At 36.8% G+C, this 27071-nt stretch overlaps 3 protein-coding genes across 6 annotated transcripts in view; 1 reads left to right on the plus strand and 2 right to left on the minus strand.

The window, feature by feature from the left end:
* Positions 1-115: 115 nt before the first annotated feature.
* LOC117210749 (flagellar attachment zone protein 1-like) lies at positions 116-14624 on the minus strand. Of its 4 annotated transcripts, XM_033454058.1 has the most exons (16): positions 13347-13876; positions 11272-11549; positions 11044-11145; positions 7839-8684; positions 7063-7456; positions 6217-6569; positions 4933-5364; positions 4354-4527; positions 4057-4263; positions 3476-3727; positions 3106-3392; positions 2790-2892; positions 2454-2642; positions 2042-2366; positions 1323-1846; positions 116-740 (listed from the first exon to the last, which is right to left on the minus strand). In XM_033454058.1, exons 2-16 carry the CDS (start codon positions 11449-11451, stop codon positions 645-647), a joined length of 4464 nt encoding a protein of 1487 aa, XP_033309949.1. In that variant the 5' UTR covers positions 11452-11549; positions 13347-13876; the 3' UTR covers positions 116-644. The 4 variants fall into 4 exon arrangements, with proteins under 4 accessions (XP_033309949.1, XP_033309948.1, XP_033309947.1 ...); XM_033454057.1 differs by lacking the exon at positions 13347-13876 and adding an exon at positions 14495-14624 and having other exon boundaries at positions 1323-2366; XM_033454056.1 differs by having other exon boundaries at positions 1323-2366; positions 13347-13970.
* A 446-nt stretch (positions 14625-15070) lies between these two features.
* LOC117210779 lies at positions 15071-19159 on the minus strand. Its single transcript, XM_033454105.1, has 9 exons — positions 19037-19159; positions 18120-18251; positions 17824-18030; positions 17164-17379; positions 16664-16837; positions 16361-16560; positions 16035-16300; positions 15790-15949; positions 15071-15253 (listed from the first exon to the last, which is right to left on the minus strand). Exons 1-9 carry the CDS (start codon positions 19157-19159, stop codon positions 15247-15249), a joined length of 1485 nt encoding a protein of 494 aa, XP_033309996.1. The 3' UTR covers positions 15071-15246.
* A 1686-nt stretch (positions 19160-20845) lies between these two features.
* The window catches only part of LOC117210757 (protein GDAP2 homolog), a 68681-nt gene continuing 62455 nt past the window's right edge, over positions 20846-27071 (plus strand). The window contains exon 1 of the mRNA XM_033454075.1: positions 20846-21147. The gene's annotated coding sequence lies outside the window, so the exon portion shown is untranslated. The remainder of the gene's footprint in view (positions 21148-27071) is intronic.

Genomic DNA, 27071 nt, shown 5'->3' on the forward strand with positions numbered 1-27071 from the left:
GTTAGAAGTGCTTTTAATAATCTTACCTGTCTCGTTTAATATTGCGTTTAATATGCGTTTAATATTTAGAAAACAATACTTACAGAAGACATACGAAATAGATGAATAACAGATATCTGGCTTTTTCAAGGAATCTTTATTTATACAGTGAAATTAGTAGGTACAATTTGTAGAAGGTACAAAACAGGAACGGATTCCAGAATGATCACATACAGAATCTCGGTTAGGAACAACGAGACGTTATTTACATCGATAAATTCATGGTACATTGATAATAAAAATATTGGAGCATGAAAAAAGAGAAAAAGGAAGTTTAGTAGAAATATTCGTATCGATAGCTTTGAATCACAATGATATGTTTCAAAGTCTTTTCTTAAATTACGAAGACAAGTTACATTTCGTACGTAGATTTAATCATTAGACGAGACGACACGTTTTGTTCGTGAAAAATACGAATCTTTTTTTTTTTTTAATATATAGGATGAGCCCAAAAAGATAAAATCATCCTAAAATTATATAATTCCTCTTGGAAACGAGAGCCGACACGTTTTTCGAGACGAGACTCAAACAAGCGTGTTCTTCACGTTTCTGTGCACGACGGAAATAAACGCGACGTAAACGAACGATTAAAAATTGTAGGCGTCTCAAGACGTGTTATCGGGTGGTGGTTCGTTAGGAACGCCACTCGAGTCGAGCTTCTCGGTATTTTTGGCGTCCTCGGTGGTCGATGATTCAGGTACCTGAACAATAACACAGTCATGAAATACGTCGTTCTGTAACTTATTATTAAATATATTATACCAGTAAGCATACTATTATCAAGTATGTAGTATGTGAATGGTAAAAATAGAATAGCAGACGTAAAAGGCAGTAGAATATTTCAATTTGCTAAATTATTAGTTAATATACCGATATGTATTTTTGAAATTATTAAGATACACTAAGACGAAGAAGTAACGACAGTAAAAAGTTTAAAAAATGGATTATATAAACGAAATATTTAGTATTCCGTGAATAAAATTCAAAACAACGGACAAAAAAATAAGGATAAGGAAAAATTGTTCTTAAAAGAAGACAATAAATTTGAAGTAAAGAACCTGCTACTGTCAGACTGCGATGACATCGCACGTAAATATCAAACCCACGACCACAGTCACTTTTAATAGAACGTTACGCGCGAAACCCACCAATGAATTATCGTCTCGTGAACTCAAAGACTACACGACACGTGCCAAAAACTTGGAACCACGTATTCCATTCACCAGCAAACACAGGAAGCTCACAGGCTAAAATATCTTCTACAATATATGAAACATCCATACCTGACGAGGTAGATCCGACAAAGTAGTCCCTAACCTTCGACTAGGTAGGACATCAGGCATGGGAGGAGGAACAGGCGGTTCCCCATAGACTTCATGAAGCTCCTCTAACCTAGTACTCAACGCAGAACCTCTTCTATTGGTCGCACTCATCTTATTCATCAACCATTTCGCCTGCTCTTCCAACCTTTTCAACCTATCTTCCCTGGCAGCTAAAGCTTCTTCCGGTGTCCTACTCTTTGCACCAGGAACCTTCTTGTCTTCCTGTTTCCCAGATCCACCAGCTTCTGCCGAACTCGCGTCTCGTTTTCCAATTTCACCTGGTGAACTCGACGAAGCAGATTCTGTCGTGGCAAACTCTTTGACAGTCTCTATGCTCGACGAAGAGCCCACAGAAACGTTATCCGAATCGACAACGCTTTCCATTGGTTTGGTGGGTCGCTTTTCCTTAGAGCCCACCATGTCCTCGCTTATCGGCGTGTCGAAAGACGAGGAAACTTGTCCGTTTGACAACGACGCGCCGAAAACTGGAGCAAAAAATCGATTAGATGGACCGACGATCAAGGGATCGCTGAATTGGACGTTTTTCACGGTCGAAGGTGCCACGCTGGACGGAGGAAAGGGCCCGATAGAGAACACAGGCTGTGTGTTGGCTACACTGGTTGCACTAGGTACATAGGATGTGGACAATTTTGAGGAGTCTTCGTTCTTTTCTTTCTCACCGTCCGTATTCGTCGTGCTTCGAGCATCTTCCATTGCGATTGACGACGATCCACTGTGAGTTTGTACTGGAGCATTGAGACTGAAAGCTTTGTTGACGTCTTTCACGATGACTCCTTCAGGCTCTGGAAGACTTGTAGACCAAGATTCGATGGTTGGTACCATATGATCACCTTTGATGTCTTCTGTAACATTTTCATCGTTTGCAGCTTCGAAGGTTGCTGACGTCACGTTTATACTGCTCTCGATTCCTATGAGATTCTGGATGACGTTTGTCAGAGCCTGGTCCAGGGGATTTAGCGATTCTTGTGGACTTCCTGGGATCAACTATCGAAGAAGAGAAGTCTTGAGTACTTTGCGATTGTTAGTGAGTTTGGATTTAACAGAAAATGTATTGAATGTTTGTTAACTTACTGGTGACTCGTTTGTAGATTCAGCATTTAGAGTTGCCTCCGCGACTTCGGTCTCGTCTAGCTCCGCTTCTGTTTCTGGAGTAGGCGTTCGTTGCTCCAGTGTCGCTGAGGAACCTGTCTTTGGCTCGGATAGCTCGGTGTCAGTCGGTTGCTCTGATTCTGTGTCTGGTGTTGGTGCTCGAGGACTCTCCTAAAGATGCATTTTTCGTTATGTGTATATCGTACATTTTTGTTACATGTAAAATTTCAGTATTTGAACGAATATCTAATATATTTGTATGGTATAAAAAATTGCAAGATTCTAGTAGACGTTAAAGATAATCGAATTATTAGTAACCTTTCGCGGTCTTCTGCGTGGACCTAATCTAATTCTTCCTTCCACGGCATTGTCTTCTTCGTCGGTATCATCCCCTCGTTCGTCGCTGAACCCACTTTCCGCACTGTATCGAAGAATTGATAAGAGTTCACCGATATGAAGATTATAATTGGAAACTTATATTCTTATTCTATATTAGACGTGTAAATTAGTTGGAGGCATTCGTAGACTGAAATATTTTGCTATCCAAAGAAACCACATCTATAACTTCGCTTAACGTCGTCGAACGATAGAAATTACTTTAATGAATTACATTCATATTGTTTCTGTAAATTACCTATTGTTGAAAGAATCGTGAGAAGCCAGAGCTTTTCTGGCTGCAAACTCTCTTCTCAAACTTCTCCACTCTAATTCCGTGTTCGTGTTCTTCTGTCTAGCGGATTCCCATTTCTCGCGGCAGTATTCCAATTCCTGCTTCAATTCTTGTAACATTTTTCGCTTCTGCTGCAACTCGTATCGAAGAATCTTCTCGTGCGTGTGCAACTGATGATGTTGTGCTTGCATTCGATCGACTATCGTCCAGGTTTTGCTTAATTCCGCCGACACCGTCGATAATCGCTTTTCCTAGAGACGTATGCGAGAATTAATTTGAAAAACTGTTTTGTAAGACGATAGAGAGAAGGAAAGGTGAGATTCTTATTTGTTACCTGTTCACCGAGTTTGCATTCTAAATGAACGTTCAACTGTTTCATTCGATTCATCTCCTTCTCCAAGTGTTTCTTTTCCAATATTAATTCTTTCAGGCGAATATACGTTTTGCTGACTGAAATCACCAATCTGGGACCAGCTGGAGTGTCGACTGACTTGTAACAGATATTGGGGTCAGAAGAGGATGCCGCTGAAGCGGACGGAGCACATTCTGCGTGACAGCTCAACAACTCCAATAAGACACGCCAAACCTGAGACAGACAATATCTCATCATTAGATCGCGAATCTTTATACGAGTTTATATTTTTATGAATATATCTACTCTGAATATCTTACGTATTTTCTATTTTTTCTATTTTTAAATCATAATCACATTTAATCCCTTCGAAAAATACGATAATATAATGATATGAATCATAATATATTCAAATTTGAAAAAAATGGATCAAATATAATTTACCAAACGAGATGTACAGTTAGATCACATCTCAGTGATACGAGGAGGATTCTAACGATCCTGCGAAAGGATTAAATTGCTCGTAAATATTTGAAAGAGGAAATGAAATTTGTAATTCTTACTTTAGGTAGATTGTGAGCTATGTCTTCTTGTTGTAAGTCATCTTCCTTTTTCTCTGCTTCGACCTCAGTTCCGTTCTCTCCGTCAGCGCGTTTCTGGGACGGTTTGCTGCCCTCGACTTGCTCGATTAAATCGAGAAGAAGCTTGGGAAGCGCGGCGGCCTCGGTGCCTTCCTCTCTCGCCATGTTGCAGATCAGGTCGTGATTCTCCTGTTAAAATTCCAAAATAACCAAAATCCACAACAGGTATGGGCAAAAGCGTGGTCAGTTTTAGGAAAACATATCATAATTCTCCAATACCTGAAGTAACTGAGTCAATCGATCGAGATCCATGTCGGCAGAGGTAGCACCCAACAGCATCTGCGTAAACAGGCTATTAATCAGAGACATCTGATTTTGAAGATCTCTGCAGTCCGCTTTGGTGAGTCCCAATTGCGACTCCAAATTTGATATTTCCGTATCCTGCGTGTCGATCTGTCCCAAACACATAGAAAAAACTACATCTGAAACGTGCGTTCTATCACAAGAAAAGACATATTTCGAATATTATTCTAGAATATCACATTTTCCATTCAATTATTCGAATAACAGAAAGTTAACGATGACTGTCCTATAAAAAAAAATAAAAAAGAAAATTGGGGTGACTTTCTACCACATGGAAACTCACTGCCCAAGTATTTTTTACCTTAAAAATTCCTGTATCACTAAATTTAGTTTCATTCGACTTTAAGAAAATTCAAGTCGATATTTTTAGTGCTTTCTGCAAAAGATGTTCCTAATACTTAACGTAGCGGACTCTGCATCATGCTATTGCATGAGTATCGATTTATAAACTTAAATGATTTTATAAATAAATTAGATAACTTATAGACTTAATACCTTCTCGTCAGCCTTCTTTAGATCCTCCTCCAAGCACTCGCACTTTTTCAACGAGTGATCCAATCTGACCCTGGTTTCAGCTAACTCTCTCACTGCCGTCTCCTTCAGTTCGTTCAGCACTTTCAGCCTCTCGTTGTAGAGGCTCTTCAAGCTATTGATATTCTCCAGCTGACGTTCGCACTCCAGGCCAACGTCGTCCTTCTGTTCTAAGAAGCTTCTGTCCCCAAGTTGCAGCAGAATCTCTGCTAGATGGTCCTTCAGATCGTTGGCAGCACGTTCCCTGAAGTAAACGGCCTCTCGTGACCGGTTGGTTATATCCGACAAGCAACGGATGCGGTACCGATGCTGATCCGGTTCAGTCTCCAAATGGTATCGCAGATCGTCCACCTTGTCCATTTGAATGCGAATGTCGTTCCTCAGCTCGTCGGATATCTGATGCGAGAAAGCGAAATTTTACAATTTAGATCATTTGATATTTGTAGAGGTAAGTTTGCAACTTTTCGATAATTACGAAAGCCAAGATTGTATTATTAATTGCGAAAGTTTATTAACAAGGGAAGTTTCGGAAATGATTTTGAAAATACCTACTTTGTTAATAATTATAGGAATGAAATTCGATTTATAAGTTTCTGGAGGTTTGAGGAAGGTAAAAGTTTCGAAAGTAATTTGGCGAATAATATTTCGATATTTATGAGACCGCAAATTTTGGCGTTCGATGTTGAGATAAGTTGCAGAAATAATTTCGGAGATATTTTGCCAATATTTATGAGGGTAAAATGTGGGTCATAAACTTGAGCGTTACATAAACTCGACGTTAACGGAAAATTTCGGAAGCAGTTTTGGAGGTAAGTTTTCGATGTTTCTAATGAAGTTTGGTTCGTGGAACAAACTTTTTATTTTCTTTAAAACGCTACAAATAACGCTAGAGGACAAAACTATAGAAATTTCAAAACTTCCACTTAATAGAAATCTTCGACTGACCATTTTTATCAACAAAGGTCGTTTTAAAATTAGTTGATCGTGGGAATCTAAGCGTTTAGCTACTCTGTAGGTTAAACTGTCTCTTTGTTCCATTCTGTTTCGTTCTGTTTGCTTGCCTCCACGAGAAGTTTGTTTTTAAAGCGAAAGGTGTAAACTTGCCGGCACGTGCTTTCTGTCTTAACTAGATTTGAAAACAACTTACAAAGGACCGATTTCAAGCGACCGACTTTGTTCCAATTTTAATCAGCATAGAACCCTTCATTTTCTACTCTATTATAAATAGAATACGAAAGAAAAGTTTACTTTTAAAATGCTCGTTAGTCGTTGAGCTTCTAGACGTTGCGCGGCCAATTCGTGTTCGCTTGCTCTCTGATCTTTCTCTCTAGACTTCTTCAATCTGTCATTTGCCGCGATTGTTTGAGCTTGTTCGTCTTTCTGCGCGGACCTTAAAAGATCCAACATCCTCGAAGTTTCCGAATGAGCTTCCTTCTCCGCGTCTAATTCTCGTCTAAGTCGCTCCATTTCCGACGAAACTGCTGCTATTGCTCTTTGCCTTGCCTCCCTCTTCATGATTAATTCCTTTTTGAAATCTTCGATGTTCGTCGTGCGATCGACAGGCGGACTTTCTTGCGGATCGTCTATCGATTCGATTGGACCTGTTTGAAGTAAAGTGATCGTATGATAGTTTAAACAATCGCAACACATTCAGTTTTCCTTCGCCTCTTTATTAAGAGAATTTTTATGTCTTAAGAGCAATCGGAGCAAAGTTTATCAATCTATTATTATTTTGAATACAAAAGCACACGAATTTCTCTTTAAAATTAAATACATATATTATGCGTATTAACGAAGATAATAACTTCTCTATTGTGTATTTATTTCTGAAAAAATTATTGTTGGAGTATCACATGTCTTTTTGTAAAAATATAAAAAGTATGTATTACCAATAATTGGCGAAAATGATGTTTCCACACGACCTAAACAAAATTGTATCCTTTGGAAGGGTTAGTTACGAAGATATAATGATTCCTCTTACATCTATTTTACCATATTCCTAAGTCATATTTACTTCGTACAAAAAAAAGCTTTATTCCTGCCAATATCGTAGTTGATATTAATTATAGTTTTAATCTCACTAGCTGAACGTACCAACGTCTTCCTTCAGATCGTTATCATCCTCGCCCTTTCTCTCAGTCTTGATAGTCTCCTTCAGTCTTTGAATCTCGTCCAAAGCGTCCTCGAGAGCCTTTATCTGCTTCTTCTTATCGGATATCTCTTCCGACAGCTGTGCTTTTAATTCCGAAGACCTCTGGCTCTCGATATTTATGATTTCCTCCTTTTCCAGCAACGACTTCTGCAGATCTTGCTCGAGACTGGAGATCTTCGCTTCGGCAGTGCCCTTTAACACGTTAAAGTTATCGATTTCCTTCAACAATCTCTCCGTTTCCTTTGTAGCGACGTCGAACTTTGTCATTAAATTTTCGTACTCTTGTCCGCGCTCTTCCAACCTCGATTCTACTTCCTCGTGTTGCGTTTTTGCTTCCTATAAAATAATCATCGCTCTTATTTTCGATAAATTCGATGAATAAAAGGCTGAATTACAGAAGAAAGGTTACGAAGACTGTATCTTCTAAATAGAAGAGTTTAATGGAGAGCGAGACCATTAAACGGAGAATGAGAACATTAAGCAGAGAACGAGAACATTAATTGATTCATTCAGAAAATTATAAAATGTATAGTTCGTTTTAGTTTTTCGATTTAATTATTTACTCGTTGCATTTCTGCATGATTACGGTTTCTAGAAATATATTGCAACACACTATCTACATAAACTACAAAAATGAGATCAAATATTTTGACAAGTATTTTAAACAAATTAAAATTCGGTCGAGTCTCCAAAAATGAAGAAACACGAGCAAACTCACCTTGTAAGCCTTCGTCAGCTTCCTCACTATCGCCTTCTCTTCCGTCAGCTCTTTCACCAGCCTCTCGTTCTCACATTGATACTCTGATCGCTCAGCCATCAGTCTTTCGACTTCCTTCAACAACCTCGTCACTTCTTTCTTATCTACACCCTGTTCCACTTCATCCTCTAATCTACCTTCTCTCGCTTCAACCTTCGATTTCTTTAAATGCAAATTCGAACGATCACCATCGTTCCACTTGGAGCTTCTAACATCTTCCTCAACGTACGCGACGCTTACTCTAGAAACAGTCTTTGCTCGAGCCTCGTCCACTTGCGTTTTAAATTCGTGTTCAGGTACTTCGATGCTATTTGGAAGCCTATCACACAGATCATCGATTGTCTGTCGACAATTCGAGTCTTGAATCTCCTTTGAATCACAGATACTCGTAGAACTTTGTCTTTCGTCTTCTCTATCGAATCCTCGAGTCTTCACCACCGTCTCCAGCCTTTCTATCCTCGAACGAATCTTCCTTAAGAGGCTTTCCAATCTCTCGATCCTAATCTCCATCCTACGCCTTTCATCTTCATCTTCGTCATCTCTTTCATCGTCCATCGTCAGTCTCTTCCTCAAAGCTTCGTCCAGCGCTTCCGAAGAAACCACTCGTCTTCTCAGTTCCCTTTCTCTCGATAACTCCATGTACAGTGCCTCCAAATTGGCCAAAGTCGCCGTGTTCGCGGAAGCCAGCTGCTGATTGGCCATAGCAAGCTGCGAGATCACCTCCATAGCCTTTTGATTCTGCTGAGAGAACGAAGGGCTATGTTCCTCGGCCGTCTGCCAACCTGTCATCTGCGCCGCGTACGTCAACTGCAATATAAATAAGTGGACTAATTTCAGAGACGTTAATTGAACCGAGCCGATCGACGATCGGAATTCTGGTTCAAGGAATGGTTACGCGGACCAGCCTGTTGCTTTCTTTGCATTGCGTTCTACAGACTTGCGTCACGATATTACGTCCGTTTCGATAGTAAACGAAGGGAAAGATAGGAACGACAGAAACTAGGAATTAGGTAAATTTTGAAAAAATAAATTAAACAAATCTTGAACGCGTGAACAGTTGTCTTAAAGATATGATAAATGTTAAAGATTATTCCACTGAATATCCAAGCTTATTAATACGACGTATAATTGATTGCTTAAGCATCTTTGTGATTGTTGCGAAATATGTACATACTCGCGTTACAAGTCTCATAACTTCTACGTACATTCTCAAATCTGTTTCAAACTTTTCCAGCGCAATGATGATAATCAATGTGCCTGGTTACAATACCATTGACATTTCGTAAATATCAAAATGCCCGGCAGCCACTGTAACCCTAGTTCAAACGCTATTAATCATTTCCTTTAAATCCTTTGCGAAACGAATACTCGATACCAATAAATCTTGGCGATCAAGAGGAGCAACAGATTCTACGCTGTGGAAGAACTTACGCGTAAACAGTAGCAGCGGATGCCAAGAGAATTCGACTATATATTCTTAGCCTTTCTTGAGTCTGATTAAAATTCTGCAGCTCCTTGAGGACCGCGTATCCATGCAATCGTTACAAAAAAGACTGTTCTTACGACGGATCGTCGACGAGCTTCTGCAAGCTCGATCCACGTCGAACGATCTACGAGAATGTACTGGCACGAGGCTTAGGACGTTCGCCGAAGAAGCTCGAGACACGAGGGGCACGTGATCGCGATCGATGCCTGCGAACCCGACGCGCCACGGTGGCCGTGACTCAGCGTGTTCTCCCGAAATCATGAGGAGCCACGAGCTTTTTGGAGACCCGCCAGATTTCCCACGAAACAAAAGAGCGCGCCTGGGAAAATCTCTTGTCGACATCTACGTCGCCGATGACCTCTGAACAAAAGCTTTTGCGTTTTTCTATTGCGTTTTCCGATTATTCGGAACGTGTACGCTATTGGCGAATGTTCGAATTGGCTGTGTGTTTTAGAATTTCGCTAATTTCGAGAAGACTTTGAACGCTATAGAACTGTATAGTTTAGAAGGAGAATTTCAAAGGAGATTTCGAAAATTTCGGAGAATTTCAGGCAGAAAGTTAACTTTGGATTTTGCTACCGTGAAGATGATTTTAAACATTGATCATCGAAAGCAAAGTAATTTGACGAAGTCAGAATGAAAGTACACTACTGATCGGATGTTTGAAATTATTACGTGATTCGTAGAATTTACAGTTTAAAAGAGGAAGTTGATTTAGAACGTTGTTAGTTTAGAGAAGTCTTTAAACGTTAGATTTATTATCTCGAAGTGACGGCAGATCTGCCAAAGCAATGAAAATGATCAATTCGTAATTTTTCATAGGTTTATGTGTATTTTTTCATGTATCTTTCATTTCAATTTCTTTGGTACAAGCTTTACATTTCATTCGTCGGTAGTTCCAATGTCAATAAGAAAATTGGCCGACGAATCAGCGAAGATACTTTTGAAACGCTTCGGCATTAATTCTCGAGATGCGACCAAGATCGGGGAATTTTGTTTCTAGGAATATTTGCAAAATGGTCTGAGTGGGCCTATAGCCCGGTTTTATTGGTGTTTTTAATAGGAAGTGATGTAAGAAGTATTACTGTATCTGAAAGATCTTCTTTCACGTCGAGACAATCGGAACCTGTGAATCATGCTGCCGAAGATGAAAGTTGAGTCATAAAGAGAAGATAAGTACTGGAAATAAAAGAAATACGAGACGTGAAGGTGGTGTGCACATTTCTCCATTGAACTGCCCTTTCGAATTCACAAATGGAAAATCACAAGTTCGTTCGATCAAGTATCTGCCTTAATATTACATTTGCAACCAAGAATATCCATATACGTACGTGTATATCGATCATACAGTCTTCCAAAGAATGAATTGGGTGATTTATTAGAAAATTAGTCAACTGAAAATGCACGAACAACCATTGCCTCCACCCTGGACAAATTCCAAACTTCTTTTGTACTTCTCTTTTAATTCTACTCCGACGCAAATGGGATTCTCCTAAGTATCTTATTTATGAACTTGTTTACGTTCTACTTTCTACTTACGATATCTATCTTCCGTTGGGTCCTGGAATTTCCGGTGCACCGAATCCACAAAGATTCATCACGGACGACGATATATTTTCGCGAGCCAACTGTCTACAGCTATTCTGTTTAACTGCAGCCTAAGATAAAAACTTCGCTTACCAAAGTTTCTCGTCGTGGGGATCGCAAGTTCGACAAACTCGGTGCTGATGGTCTTTGACTGGAACGTTCTTCGCCTCTGAAGGTCGCGTAAGGACTTGGACCCTGCAAAATTCCACGGAATTAAAATAAAATCCGATATATAACAGTGTTTAAAGTATTTTCTCGTGGCTTGTCTCGTCTCGACGTTCCTCGGAAGCTAACACGATAAATATTCGTTTTATATTTAACCTGCGATCGAGGTTCTTCACCCACGTCGAACGCGCTGGTCCTCGTCCTTTGTCGTATATTTTCGTTCGCGTATTCCGGACAGCAGGATTCCTCCGTCCCGTAGACAAACGTCTCCTCGCTTTGTCTCCTCAAATCTGCCGACGAGAACGGTGCGCTGCTACTACTGCCAGCCGCACCCATACTGTACTTATTCTACTAGCAAACGCTAATCTCTTCGTTGACGTCGTGATTTACAAGAGCTTCGTTTGATCTGTTTCGAAATAGAAGCTGCGAGGTGTCTGGAAGCATATTTCAAATCATACAAATCAAAGGTTTGTACATTTTATTAATTGCAGTCTTATCTTCGTTTATTAATTCCATTGGAGTTTATCAAACGATTCTATGATTTTTCAGTCTTTATTATTCTAGGATCTTCGAATGACAGCATGCAGTTTATAGAGTTTTAAGTCGATAGAATCCTAAATATTATTTCTCGTAGAATTATTTTCTCGATGTCTGTCGGTGCTTCTAATTGTTGAGAATTCTGGATTTTCGCGAACGAGGGATTCTACTTGTTCACTCCACGATTCTGTAATTTGTCAAATGAGAATTTTTTAATGCTTCTCTTTACTAAATTTTAACATTCTGTTTCTGTGAAAGCTGTTTCCAATAAAAATTTCTAAACTTTCACAAAATCGAGGTATTGATATCACCTGAACGCACGCGAGACCTCATTATTATCATTTACTATAAATGACGCTAATTTTCCGATAACGTTATCAGTTTTACTCCCCGTGGAGTTACGAAACACGAGGACTATATGAAGATAAACGAATCTATTCTTTTAGTTGCCGCTAATATACCAACTCTCGATTAGCTCCGTAGAGTGAGCGAGTTGGCACAGAAGAAAAAAGTCAGACCGGGTCAGCTCGTATTTTTAGAAGACATATCTGTCTAGATCTTTTATTTTAAAATCTACCGTTAGTCTTCCTTAACAAAACGAGCAACAACGAACCACGAAAAGAAGGAAATTTGTAAAAATGTAGTTGTTTCGAATAAAAACAAATGAATCAGAGAACGGAATTTCTCTCCTGTTTCTTTCGATGCTTGAGACTCCATTTTTTCCTTCCTACTGGAGATCAAAGCTACTTCTTTTACGGCAGCGAATCCTCGAACAAGCTTTATGACTCGCGTGCCGCCGAGTCTTCCCTCGCGATACGAGGCGCGATGTAAATATGACTTAAATATAACTCGATCTACGATCGAAAAGCGCCGCGCATTTTCCAACGGAACTAACGAAAACAAAGAGGCAACCAATCTAATTTTTTCAACTTTCCACCATTACACAGCTATTAGCTTGCAATATACTACAATAAATATGTTACACGTAGATTATTGTAATTAAAGGGACGCGCAATGAAAACTTATACGAATATACAAATAGATACGAACATAACAAACGAAGAACAGAAACTGCGCCAATCCAATTCTTCAAACCTTCCAATACTAACGCTTCAGCTAATAAAACAACTCAATAGTACTATTATTAAACAAATTTACTCTGGCCACATCAAATATCTAACTCATCGGAAAATTTGCTTTTAAAACCAGAAGGAAGCCAAGCAATGTCCACTTTGTTCAAAATGTTATCATATTTCTCAAATTATTCGATTCTGCCAAGAAATAAGTAGGAAAAAGAGAACAAATCACAGACAATCCGGTGCAATTGCCGCAGAAACGATCAACAGAGACAGAACACGGGTCGAAACAAACGTGAACATGAGTCGCAAGTCCGATGCCATAAATACATCATAAATAGATGTACGGAGCGGTTCGGCACGCGATCCAAATTTAGATCCATAAGAACGGTCCGACGTGCCTCATCCAATCTATCGAGTATAATTTAAAAACGTCCACGCGTTTACATGGTACAATCACGAGGGAGTGTTGCGTGAAAGTCGAAGGAAATTGCGAAACGTGAAATAGTATCGAGAGGAAATTCAAATGGCGGACGCGAGACGAACATGTCACTCGGTTGTAGTTTCCGGAGATCGGACGATTTTTAGGATGATTTAGGTTGTCACGAGTGGACTCACCGGTGGTCATCCGAATCGTGGATGGTTCACAGGGTTCGATTTCCTTAGGGTCAACGGCGACACTTGACTACCGTCGCCGCTTGCGGCCAGCGACTCACTTCTCTAAAAATACTGTTTCGAAAGACCGCGTGCGCGAGAACGTCCAAGCGTTCGCTTCGGTTGTCGCGCACGCGCGATTGCCACTTCCGTGTGACGCTAGTCTTCTGATCTAGAAAGCTTTAGCTTCAGTAAACTTCCTGGATCTCTGCGGTGATCGGTTTTTTGGCCCGTGGAACGCCATTAAATTCGCTTAGATGACCCATCTGGTCTCGAAGAACGGTGTTTCGTAGAAATGAGGTATTTGTTAGTATAGGTTTTTGTATTCTCTTTTTTTTTCTTTTTCAGTGAGACGGAAATGTGGGTTTCGGAAGTGGCTGTTGCTTTCTTGTTGATATATTTAATTGGTTGTTCGAACTTTTACCAGCTTGGTAGCTGCTAATGTATCGTTTACGATGAGCGGAAAAATCGATACATAGTTGCTTTTTAGTAGAGATTCGTTCTTCGTGAGTATATGCTTTGATAAGAAACCGATAAGAATTTTCTGTTGCTTTCTTATTGATATATTAACGTTTCCAACATTGTTAGTAATTGCGCATTGATATATTAATAGCGACGATTCGTCGTTGAGAGTATACTTTGATATTTATGTGAAGTTTCAATTATGTACCGGAATATATCAAATATTAATATAAGTATCAAGTTTTTATCGTTCAGTGTTGAAACCCGCGAAAAGAAATTGTCTATAAGACTAGAAATATCTACTAGAAATTATGTCGTTCTGTCTACGTCAAAATTATTTGTAGTCGCTTATTAATATATTGTTAACAAATATCTATATTTATGTAAAAATTTCTGTAATTTAATGTTCGAACCAGTGAACAAAAATTATCGATATTATATTATAAATTACATCATCCTAACCATCCAGAAAACCACATAAACAATTATTATTCAATATTTTGCTCACTTCAATTCCTGTGTGACGTCGATAATCGTTTATGTAAACAGCTGTCAAAGAAATAAACAAAATAATGAATGCCAAACAAAATTATTTCTAATTTTACTGAAAATACGGAAATGCGTATTACAATAAGCTTGGTGGTACTTACGTTTGGCGAATTTCCTGGCGTCGTAAATCCACTGAAAGTCCCATGACGACCGTACGAGAGCGGAGTCGAAGGAGAAACTCGAAGATACGAAAACGTGTTGAACCTAACAATAGCGCCGCTCCTATTCTATATTTAGTCAGTTTTTCAAACGTTTCGACGTAGAGGTACACGTGCTCGCGGACAGAAGCGCCTCAACTTCCTGCACATTTTCCTGTCACATTGGCGTTGAGATACTATAAAAAAAGTCAAGCTGCAAATAATCCTGAAATATATTAAACTCCCTTCATTGGCAATTGCAACGAAAACAATAGCGTTGGAAGATTACGAAATAGAGTACTAGCTTGGAATTGTTATCTTGTCTAACTCTACGCATGTTTATCGTTTTTTTTTCTTTCTAATAAGCGTTTTATCTAAAGATAGTTTGAAGTACGATGCATTGAAAAGTAATGCGAATGCATAAGAACGTTTTCAAGGTGAATTATAAAGATTTGTGTTTAAGTAATACGGTTTCGTTAAAACAGATTTATTATATGGAGTATAATACAAAACATTACAAGAAGTAGATGTAGTCTTTTACTTAATTTGATATGAACGTGACAATTAATGACGATCATCCTCGGGATTAAACGTTTTATTATTTACATCGATAGCGCCAGCTAAATCATTGCTTGAAGCAAGACAAATTAAGACGACAACGATGATAGATATCGCAAGAGTGATCTCGCTGTTGAGAATCCATTCGATTTTGTACGTTAATACCTGCAACATGTATTTACGGCTATGATTCATGCTATGATGCGTTTGTTTTCTTATAATATAAGGGCTTTTCTTTCGTGTGTTGTTGTAAATCCACTGAAAAATATTTTGGGAATTCGGTATAATATATATATATATATATAAAATTTGAAATTCATTGAAAAATAATTTTAAGAATTCTCCTACTTAACTTACAATATGATACGTGAAATTTTTAATTTCGTATTTAAAAACCAGTGACAAATAATTCGTAAGAATTCGTTTATACATGATAGCCCACCTACTCTTATCATCTAGAATATCTCGTTTGTTTTTGACAATATTAATTTTTTGAACCATTTTTGAACCTTTAAATCATTCGACTTATATCTCAAACACCTTTTAATATTATCAAGAACAAGCGAGATATTGCAGGTAGTAAAGTTAGATGGACCACTTTGTGAAAATTTGAGACTAAGAAATTTTAAACTTGAAGCTTGACACTTGAAATTCAGCAATTGAAAGATTCGCATGTTAATTAATATAGAAACAGTCATTACTTGATAACAGCAAATTTCGTATTTCTACCCTTAATCAGAATCGCGGACAAACCACTCTTCATCGCTTCCCTCGTAGTGCACTGGTTCTCCGCGTAATTATCAATCATCTGATACATCCCATCCGACACTTTCAAGTCACATTCACATTGAAGCGCCCATTCTTTAAAAAGACAAATCAATAAAATGAAAATTCATACAATATCATTGTCAATATACGTATAATAAACATTACTCATATACCATACCATTTACATTACCCTTATCAAACCTCTTGTTCGAGCTACACGTTTTTGACATGTTCAAATGACAATCACAACAGCATTTTGAAGAATCTCCGATTATCAAGGAATCGAGCTCTTTCACGATTTTCTTATCGTCATAGACAATATTTTGTCCGTCTTCCGATTTGTCCTCGACACCGTTAGGTTGTTCGATCTTACAGTTGACTGTGCATATTTCATCTCCTCGTTGGTTTGTTGTGCCCGTGGCCTCTTTCGTTACGTAAGAACCGCTGGAATTATTAAATAACACGCTGCTGGATTTGCAATCTGCGGTTCAACCCTTTTCTTACCATTGTTCCTCACGATCTTTGTTAATCGGTGCCTCCGATATCAAGATTTCCTTATCGAACTGAGGCTGTCCCTCTTCCACGGATAAAGTAATTTCAAAATTTTTCTCGTTCTCATTCAGTTCTTTTTTCACAGAGAATCCATCGTCTTTGAAATATTTGGGAGTTACGCGTTCTTCGTTCTCCCCTGTTTCGCATAAATTCTACGAAAATTATTATTTTATATGTATAATTATTTTCTGATTCTATCGTTAAAAATTGTTCATATTAATTGTGTAACAATATTTTGTGTGAAATAAATCTTACCGATACTCGAGGAACTCTCTCCATCTCATTTATGTTCGTCGTTGAACCATCGTTGCACTCTTTAAGTTCAGAAGATTGATTCAACATTGAGACTTCCAGAATAGGGACAGGTTTGTCACCTGTCTCGTCGCGCATCGGTGGTGAGTTCTTTGGTTTTACTTTTTGTACGATGATCTGAATCGATAATAACCATTATTTGTTCACTTTAATAAGAAGATGAATGAAAGTGTTGCTCGCAAATGATTTAGTTGTATTAACTGCACCAATAATTTAACATTCTCCACTTGATAGAACTCTACACGGTTTATCACTTAATCTGTTTTACATTCTAATGAAGAAGAAATGAGATTAATGGCGCCAGTCACCGTCGCGTTATTCGATATTATATTATACTTGTGTGTTCAATTGCTTTAACATATCATTTTCGATTAATTGAATCGAAATAGAAGCAACGAAAAAATGAATACAAAGTGAAAAAGGATTAAGTATTAGATTAACACCTCTTGACCCGTTTTATCCAGGATCCTCACGGTTCCTCTCAGATTTAAGCACTTGAACATATCCGCGACGAACGTCTCGTAAGCCTGCAACCTCCTTGTCAACACTGCCTGTGCCATTTTTTCACTTTTTACAGCCGCTTCCGTTAACTCCAAATCGCGTGTCAGACGGCCCATCCTTGCTACTAGCTGCTCATTATGCAACATCAGAAACTGAACCTGGTAATGTCGAAACATTGTTCTGACGATTACGATTCCATTAACTCAGCTTCGAGAACCGAAACCTTGTCAAAGTTTCAATTTCCTATATCGAATTGTTTCAGTATTTCTAGCTGTATAATTCTCAGTGTATATTTGTTCAATTTCCAACGAAACTAAACCTCGAGATGCATTATATTTTGATGCAATTACGTACCAAGTATAGGTAATAAAATAAAAATGCTAAATCAGAGAATTTAAGAAATGAACGTTCAAAATACGATCATTGTTAATGATACGAATTTAACAGAATAAAAATACCAAATAAAAGAATTTAAGAAACGAAGGTTTAAAGTGTGATCAATGTCTTGTCCTATTTCTCTTGAATAACGGGATTTAACGAAATGATAATACTAAATGAAACGACGTCAGAAACAAAGGTATAAACAATGACCATTGTCTCACCCTGTTTGTTGTAAATGACACCGATTTCGAACAGTATCGACACGTTCTCTGGCTGTGTTCGGCAAACGACCGACACGTTCGATGAGATTCGAGAAAGTTGTCGATCGATTTGCTAGATCTAAGTATTTTCCCCACGTTGCTTGTTGTCGGTGACACGATCAATGGCGGATGACCATCATGCGCGTCATGAACGTTGTCGACGCCACGCTGAAAATTCCGTTCGATTCTTAGCAATGGGATGCGTCTCCACCAACCGAGCGGAAATTGCGAATTTGTCATTACAGCATGCGACTTACATCCGACGTATTTGAGTTTCGATCGATGGCACGAAGATTCGGGATGACGATGAAACGGAAATATGAGCTGGTGCCCAGGATTTCTATTTCTTTGCTCACGTAAACGAACTGGTAATCGACGTTTGGCAATGCCTGCGTAGAATTTTAAATAAAATTAGCAAAGATGGAGAACTGATAAGATTATTAATTGTTAGAGTGGTATTAATAACATGCAAATTACAAGGATTTAATTAATTTAAAGGTTTAGTAAATTAACGATTATCAAGATAACAATGTTTATTAAATCAAAAGTAAATAAGGATAAGTCGAAAGTTTATTTGTTACTAAAATTATTTTTATCAAAATATGGATATTAATGATAATTTGGAATAACTTCTTAAGATTTCTAGCGAGTTACCATACCTTTGCATTTTCCAATTAGTAGACCATGGATATTTACATATTTATAAGAAATTTAAATGTACAAAAATGTACAGTTGCATATTACAATGTGCATAAATATTGAAGAAGAAGCATTTATTATAAAATTTAGAAGTCGAAACAAAAATTTGAATTTGCATAAATATCCGCGTAACCTACTAATTAATATAGATGTAAATAAATCCTTATTTTTTAAATTATGTTGAAATAATGAGAATTATTGAATTTCTACCAGTATTCTTATTTGCAATATTTAATAACCTCTCGATGAAAAGTATGTAAAAACATGATACTGCGATTGGTCAAGGTCGCCGTCTTAGGTGATAGAATAATGTATTCGAAGGTAAGGTATTGTTGTAGATTGCTCCATCCTCTTGGAAAAATTCCAATCCAATCACGTGTTGACGTATGAATCTTAAAAATTTGATTACCGTAATAATGTACTATGCAGCGAGAAATTAATTGCCCGTGCAAACGATCGATAAACCTTCACTCACTCTATCTTGTATCGTGTAATGTACGACTATATCCTCGTCAGTTCTATATTTCGTTTTTAATTTATTAAACTGAACTCCATTGATATACTGACAGTGAAACGTGCCACGTACACAGCAATACATTTTCATGAATATTTACGACAGAAAGACAGGTCCAAAGGAGAGATTAACAGATCGCTTTGGAAACAGTTGAATTGAAAATGTACTCATTACTTCGTAAGAGATGATCAAACCATCATTGAGGTGGGAAAATAACAAACAAAAGAATTGCGGTCCAGTTAATTGACGTTGCAATTTAAATTAATAATAAATATAAATCCAATTCAGTGAATAGATATTTAGAAATAGGTTTTATATTCTGTATCTTGTTAAAATAGATACAATGTAAAAAATTTTTTATACATATCGCACAATCGTAATTCATATCATGGTCAATTAGAAAGAATAAGACAGACAGCAACTGCCATCTGGCTGCGAAGTACGAGTAATCGTCAAAATTTACGTCATAAACGAGATAAAGCGTATCTGATATATCATTTTTCATTATGTGAAATTTAAAATAAGCTTGGAAAGGTCATCAAATTTGTTATGTTCCCTATAATTTGTAATTATAAATTTATAGATTATATTTAACGTGACTGTCGCAGATGATAAATTTAATAAACGTAGAAGAATCTGTTGCTAGATTTATGAAATAAGGGATGTTGCGTTGTGGGTAGTATATTTTGATGCACAAGTAGCTTTTCTATGTTTGATTTCAGTTCTAACCATTGGTAGCGTTGGCATCTCTTTCTATGCTGAATTGATAACGTTGGAAATGATAGGAGAGTGGTAATATGGTTCTCAAGTTCTGAGATCATGCAGCAAAAATACATTGGGTTTTAGATCTATGATATATTTTATCTGTGCTCATGAGGGAGGGATTAATAAACTTATTACATGCAAATTATTCTCTAAATGCAATCTGCTGCGTTATTAATTATAAATAAGTAGCATATATATATATTGGTATTAAAACACATTTATTCTTGAAATTCATTCCTTTATTCAAATAATTTGCATTGCTATGCAATATACCAATTAAACATATATACAGAATACGTCATTAAAAACAAATGTTACAAATTTAAATACGTACATTTATAATAACCTTTATACGAAGAGAGTTTATTTACAGAGATACGCACATATTATAATTAAATTAAACGCAAAAAACGAGGATTATCGATAAACTGTCGAAAATTGTTATTGCACAAATTAATGCTTGAAGGTTATCATGGATGAAATTTCATCCCAAGCCAATTTTTAATAATGATTAAATGTTAATGAAACGCGTAATTTCATTTGTTTAATTTTATCAATATTTCAATTTAAAAAAGATATATTGCGGTAAATTTCCACTCATGACATCCTTTAAATATTAAATAGTCAATTTCCATGAAAGAGAAACACGAAAACCTACTAACTAATCTACTAGAGCTATATCTCATTATCCTTATCAATAATTATCAACATCTTCCAAAGTAACACTACATACCATCCTGTTATTGAACTAAACAATTTTCATCTAACAATAAAAATAGTAATACAGAATTTAAGTAGCAAGCATTTATGCAACTTCCATCCATGATAATATTGATTAATTTCTTTTTGCAATAAGTTCGAATGGTTAAACACGAACGTTCAATAAACGAGAAGTTCGAAAGCTGCCGCCATTCTGTGAATATCGCGCACATGCGCGGCATTCTTCACATCGCGCTCTCATTGGTCAACGCGCGAGTCGGCTCGCTGGAGCGTACGCGCGCTCAGGTGCCGTACTGATCGCCTCGATGACAAGGCCGTCAGTTACTGTTCGTGCACGAATGCGACGAAATACCCGAACCTCTTGGCGGGTTTTCGCTCGGAGCTGCGCTCACGAGACCAGCTCGACAAGGAAACGGAGGTGACGTTTCTACGAAGAGAAGACAGTGAACGTTAACTCGAGACGATCGGCAAGCATCGACGGACTTAAGTACGAGAGACACTAATCAAGAGGCACGGAGAACCTATCGAGCACCTGAAGCTGCATTTTAGTCCAACTTTGGCCGCGCTGATAGGCGGACGATTCGTAGGTGAGTGAGCTGTAAACGATGCGTCGGCGCGACTAAGCACGCGGTTCCTCCATCTCGCTTTCTCCCGTGTTCTCATCACGTTCACGGAATTCCATGAAAAATTCCCCGTCACACATTCACAAATCTTATGTTCTACGTGTCGATTGAGCATGAACTCCTTACTCTTTACAAATGACCCTTGATTCCTTCGTTCCTTATTTTAGGTTAACTAGCACCTTACGCTATATATGTCGTATAAACTTACCCGAAAATCCACGTTTAGGATATTGCGTGACATTTGCTACTCCAACTGACCAACGAATATTTGACAGCGGACTGACAGAAACTCGATTATCAGAGGCGCGCTGCTCGAGACGCGGATCGTTATCGATGCTGCCCTTTCCTGACAGACTTTCCAAATACGCGTGTCCCTTCCGTCACTATTCTTTAATACTAGAGTATCAAACCTATCAATGTTACAAGTATCAGACTTCTTTAGTGTATATTTAGTAAAAACAGATATTTTTAACCAAATTAATTTTGTCTCTTGTTCATATAACTATTTATTTCTAATTATAATTATAATTCTAATAATTTCTAATTATAGTTCTAATTATAATTATCTGTATAGAATATGTAAGTATACATAACAAATTCTATAGTTTGAGTGTTAAAAAATGATTGTATAAGAGGTGATCAAAATGTAGATAAGAGCAACGTCGATGCTTTCGAGTGTTCAATGAATTTGAGTGTCTTTTTCTCGCTGGAGCCTGTTGTAAGCTATTCTTTTATTGATTAGATAGAAGAGTGATTTTCGACATTAATGTGGAATAACGGTATCTTTAAGCATTTCCATCGACTGCCTAAATGTACACAGCGGAAGACCCTCGCTCGCGACCTTGATCGTACAGTTGGTATAGCGGTATACTCGAGCCGCGCGCGTCGATAATTCCTGTCGTGCATTCTCCGTCTCGTATTCGTCGTCTTCGCGCCAATCCGCTCGTTCCCCTCTCAGCTGTGCACCGATCCCTGTTTACAACGTGCTTCTTCACCATCAACTGTCGAATGTGAAAAGAGTTTTACCGATAGGCGTCAGCTGATGCAGTCAGAAGAAACTAGGTTAAGATAGGTCGAACGAGAGAATTTCGAGAAACGTCGTTTGAAAGATCATTCTGAAGAATTCTTCGATTTTTGGCTGATGGTTATAGGTTATATTTTTACGTTTGTTACGTAATAAATAGAATTACATTATAAATAGTAGGACACTAGTGCATATTTCGTATAAATTAAATGCTTTTTACTGCTTTTATTTTCTAGTTATTTTATTATAAATCCGTTGGTTCATTGGGACCATATATGTCTTATAAAATAAAGTTTGTTAGAAAAATTTGTTAGAAAACGTTAATAGAACGGAGTGATAAATATGTTTTAAATAAATGCTTTTGAAATTAAAGTTTCGAATAATTTAATGTAACTTAAAAGTAAATCTATTTCTGATCGAATAAAAGATCGAAATTTTCACTATTTAATAATTAAGATTTTGATATTATGCCCTACAATTGTATCGGATATATTTTTGATCAGGTTATGTTAAATATGATTATGTAATATATGGAATAATGAATGTGGTTCAAGCTTGAAATGAAAAGTCGTATTTTCGCGTTTAGTAATTAGAGGTTTGTTGAGGCTTAAAAGATTAGATTGCATTGAGAATGTATAAGAAAGTTATGTTAAGTCATTTAACTCAAATATATTATTTTAAAATAGATGGAAATACGCATATGGCTCAAATGGATGGTTTTACGATTGAAATTATGAATAATTTAATGTGATTTCTTTTTTGTTAAATAGAAAAGCCCTATTTACGAATTGTACTATGATTTAGGAAATTAAATCGTGCGGAGAATATTTGGTAAGTTCAGGTTGAAACATTCGTTTCGTTAAAAACACGTCGAAATACCTTCAAATTTAAGTTTTTTGTTATAACTAATTAACTTTAAAGTTATATGAATAATTCACGTGAAAGACAAAATTCTTTCAACTACTGCACGTGGGACGTGTTATGTTCAGAATTAAGACGTGGTATTTCCATTAGCAGTTTTCAAAACTTATTCAATACACATGCATATGTATGTGTATGTCGCATTAATTAACGGCGAAAAAATGATATTACCTTCTGTTGATACCAATCAGATATCTGATCGAATACTTCGAATATTTCATAAATTTTCATGTCTTATATTTCGATATATCGTAACCTGGAAGTAATTTTAAAAGAATCAGATACCAGATCATCCCACGAGATACCAATGAATGAATAGAACGTAGGAATAACGCTAATCGGGTCAATTAGTTGCACATTTACCTAGGTAAACTTCGAGGTCTCCCTCTTGTTCCATTTCAAAAGTTCGATGGACTACATTCATGTATTAAGGTTTTCAGAAAGTCTTACAATGCAGCCTGGCAAAGAGTATTAACCATTGTACGCTGCATGAATCGAACAAAAGCGACGTTGCTGTTGTAATAGCCTGTAATACACCTAAAGCTTGTGGAAACACAATGATTGATACAAACTAGATGTACCAGTCGATCGACGAATTAAAAAAAATTCTACTGATAATTAGCTTTGGTCGTGAAATTTTTAGAATCAAATCAACAGAATCGAAAATGAAGAAATATTTCGTTCCACTCATCGAAGAAAACATTTTGTAACATTTATTTTCTTCTTTAAGAAGAATTAAATATATATAAGAAATATTCCTAGAAAGTCTTTTGGAAATTGATATTTTAGAGAGACAACTATTGTACCGTGAAATTTATATTCTATAAAATATTCGAAAGGTTCATAATTCTTTTTTCCTTTTTATTAAAGAATTCTATAATAGTGCAATAATATTCTGTGACTTTTTTTTCGAATCGCGTATAAATCTTTTCCATTCTATCTCTAATCACAGCAGTTATCTGAAAAGACTATTGCTCTGATAAAGCAATAATCTAGCAGCTTTTTCGTTGAACATTTTCACGTCACGCGACTCAAAGACCTTTTATTATCAACTAAATTAAAATCTTTCTTTCGAAAAGTATCTATCAAACGACGTTACGAGCTCCATTTTTCTTTCTCATTTTTTTTTTCTTCTTTCTTTTTATAGCCTTTTCACGTTTCAAAGTGATAACCGACGTCATGTCGCCTGTTTGATAATCCGATCGCTAAAACACCTCTGTCACATATCGGCTGATAATGGAATCGAGCGCGAAGGAGTTAAAAAGCGTGGACGTGTATCGCGAGGCTCGATATCCCAGAGTCAATCGGGACACAATGAACGATAATCGGAGCATGACAGGGCGCAGATCGAACCATTCAATTACACGGTTCCACGAGGCCGGATCCAGATTTAGGAAGTTAACGTAAATTATTCCGACGTCGTTTCAGACCTTGGGCTTTTAGCCGCGAAACCAAGATAAAAAGTCGTAAAACCGGATCCTGACGAGCTATTTCCAGTTATTTCTGTCGTTGAAGCCATTCAATACCGAAGCGTTACGTTTTGTAAGTCACATGAAAGAACTCGAGTAATCCAATCAACGGAAATTCATTTTTTCTTTTCTTTTTTGTCGTAAGTCGTTGAAAATTTCATGATTTTCTTCATAATTTAGAACGAAGTGGTTATTTCTTGGTACGGTACATGCTGTAATTTCAAAATACTGTACATAAAAAAGACCAGAGGAAAAATGATTCAAATAACGAAAACGTTCAGTAGAGAAAATCGTGAATGAAGTTAATGTTTTAACGCTTGAATTACGAAAACACAAGAATTTGGCGCGACATTAAGTACACAGAAATAAAGAGAATTTAAGAAAATTCTACGTAATATGATGCAATAGGCATTTGCATAATGACTTGAAGATGATATACAGATGAATGTAATACAATAATCAATGACAAAGCAGAATTACAAATCTCTTTAGCACAAACTAGATGTACGTAATATACAACCGGTTATAAAAGTATCTAATAGTAGCAAGCAATTTGTATCCAGCTCTTAAAGTATAATTTTTAATAGAATCTACTTTATTTTCAAATTATTGGATCATCATTGCGGAATAGAATAATAAATAGTCTGTAGAAGAATACTCTCCTTTCAAACTTTCTCTTTCACTGCCTAAATGCTTTAGATTGAATGTTCTACATATGTATCTTGGTCAAGTATGTACTTTCCTGAGAAATTATGTACGTTATGCGAGGCGTTATGAGGCGATACTTTAATAAAAAAGTTTGTATATTTTCAAAATGTCAATTATATCATCTACAAGTTTGGAAATTCATAACAAGATATTTTACAAGATAAATACGTATTTATTTCGCTTTTGCAAAAGCATATATACTCGAATCATGTTACTACTGAGTCCCTCGTATATTTTAGTAAAAGGTTTTATTAGTGAAATTTATTGGAAGTTTCAGAATTTCATTGTAGTCGAGTATAAAGGCGAGTCATAAGTTTCCTATAGTATTTATGGTAATGGAGTAACATTGTGAAGAGTCAGTTTAATAAGTATACAAAGTACGTGCCAGTGAAACTTGCTTTTGGTTCTATATCGGAAGTCTCGACGAGTTCGCGGTAATTCGAAGTGAACGAAGCTTCTTTCTGTACGTCGCGTAAGATTATATTCAACTGCGTCACAGAGAACTCTAATTTCGCGACGGTTCCCGAATAAATTAAATCCTGTGTCTCGTGAGCTGTCTGTCTAAACGGAAGTTACGAAATTCTTTATTAAAGAATCCTAAACAAATGAACTGTCCTATCCTTCATTGCGTAGCCTTGCTCCAGAATTTCTGATTAGAAACTACTTTCTTTGCGAACTCGTGAATTTCCTGATAAACCTGCTGAAACGTCAATTTGGCAAATATTTCATTGAATTTTCTAAACCTTACATTTTTAATCTACGAATTGAACCCTAAAGCAATTGCAAAATGTTTTTTCTAAAGGCGGCGCAGTTCATTTAATTGTAATTATTTCTGTGGAATATTTTGTTATAGGTGTAAATACGTTTTATCAGTCATTTTGAGCATAACGATAACATTTGAGATAGTATTTAAAAAGATTACTAAATTCATCTAATATGTTCGATCTCATTCAGATACAGATTTATTCTACAAAGTTAAACATTCACTAAATTTATTATTACACGTTACTTCTTGTAGATCAATTTATCACATCATTAGATTCTACTATACTATATAAGATAGCATTGGAATAACAATGGAATGAAACCACGGCAATCAGGAATAAAGAATACAATCATAATAATGGATTCTCTTATATGAAACTTTGAAAATAAGTTAATGGACGGAGTTAATTGAATATCATATATATATATCAAAATTGTATTCTGAGAAAAATATTGGTGAAATATTAGCTTCGAGTTATATTTTAAAAAATATACTTTTAATGTGTGTTATTTACCATATTAAAGACATTTTTTAAAATAAAAATGAAAGGAAGAACTACGAGTTATTTAACTATTACAAAAGGGAATTGCAATTCGAAAAGAATTATGAACACTATCTAAATATCTAGTATCTGCAAACTCTTCTGCATTCTAACCTCGGCTTTCATCATTCTCTCGTGTCCTTCGTTTATCTCATTAATTAACGATACTTTCAGTTGTACGCTACACAACTTCTCATGAAAGAAGGTGTCCTTCGTTATCAAAGGAAGTTCGCTCGTTTGCCAAAGGGTCGACCCGATCGGCCGTGTAGATAGACGTGTTTCCACGCTGTGATAATTAAGGGTTCGCGTTAAACGAGCCAACCGGCAGAAACTAAATGTCCGCGGTTCATTCTCAAGATGCTGCGGGTTAACCATCTGCTCCAGCCGATCCGACGCGATATAGGGGTCGCGCGTTGATAATTTGGGTCATGCATTTTCGGCCAAGCACGCTTTACATCG

The sequence above is a fragment of the Bombus bifarius genome, unplaced genomic scaffold (genome assembly GCF_011952205.1).
Source record: "Bombus bifarius isolate JDL3187 unplaced genomic scaffold, Bbif_JDL3187 scf7180000008212, whole genome shotgun sequence".
Classification (NCBI taxonomy): Eukaryota; Metazoa; Arthropoda; class Insecta; order Hymenoptera; family Apidae; genus Bombus; species Bombus bifarius.

Bases quoted from the DNA above. Each gene is read 5' to 3' on its own strand.
- LOC117210749 (XM_033454057.1), bottom strand. From the start codon at position 11,451: ATGGGTGCGGCTGGCAGTAGTAGCAGCGCACCGTTCTCGTCGGCAGAT. The intron at 4,264-4,353 runs GTATTGGAGAAT...GAATTTTAACAG, and splicing joins GATTGACTCAGTTACTTCAG to GAGAATCACGACCTGATCTG. The intron at 3,728-4,056 runs GTAAGAATTACA...TGTCTGTCTCAG, and splicing joins TAGCTCACAATCTACCTAAA to GTTTGGCGTGTCTTATTGGA.
- LOC117210779 (XM_033454105.1), bottom strand. From the start codon at position 19,159: ATGTATTGCTGTGTACGTGGCACGTTTCACTGTCAGTATATCAATGGA. The intron at 18,031-18,119 runs GTAAGTCGCATG...CGGAATTTTCAG, and splicing joins GAAACTCAAATACGTCGGAT to CGTGGCGTCGACAACGTTCA. The intron at 16,301-16,360 runs GTAAGAAAAGGG...TAATAATTCCAG, and splicing joins AAAGATCGTGAGGAACAATG to CGGTTCTTACGTAACGAAAG.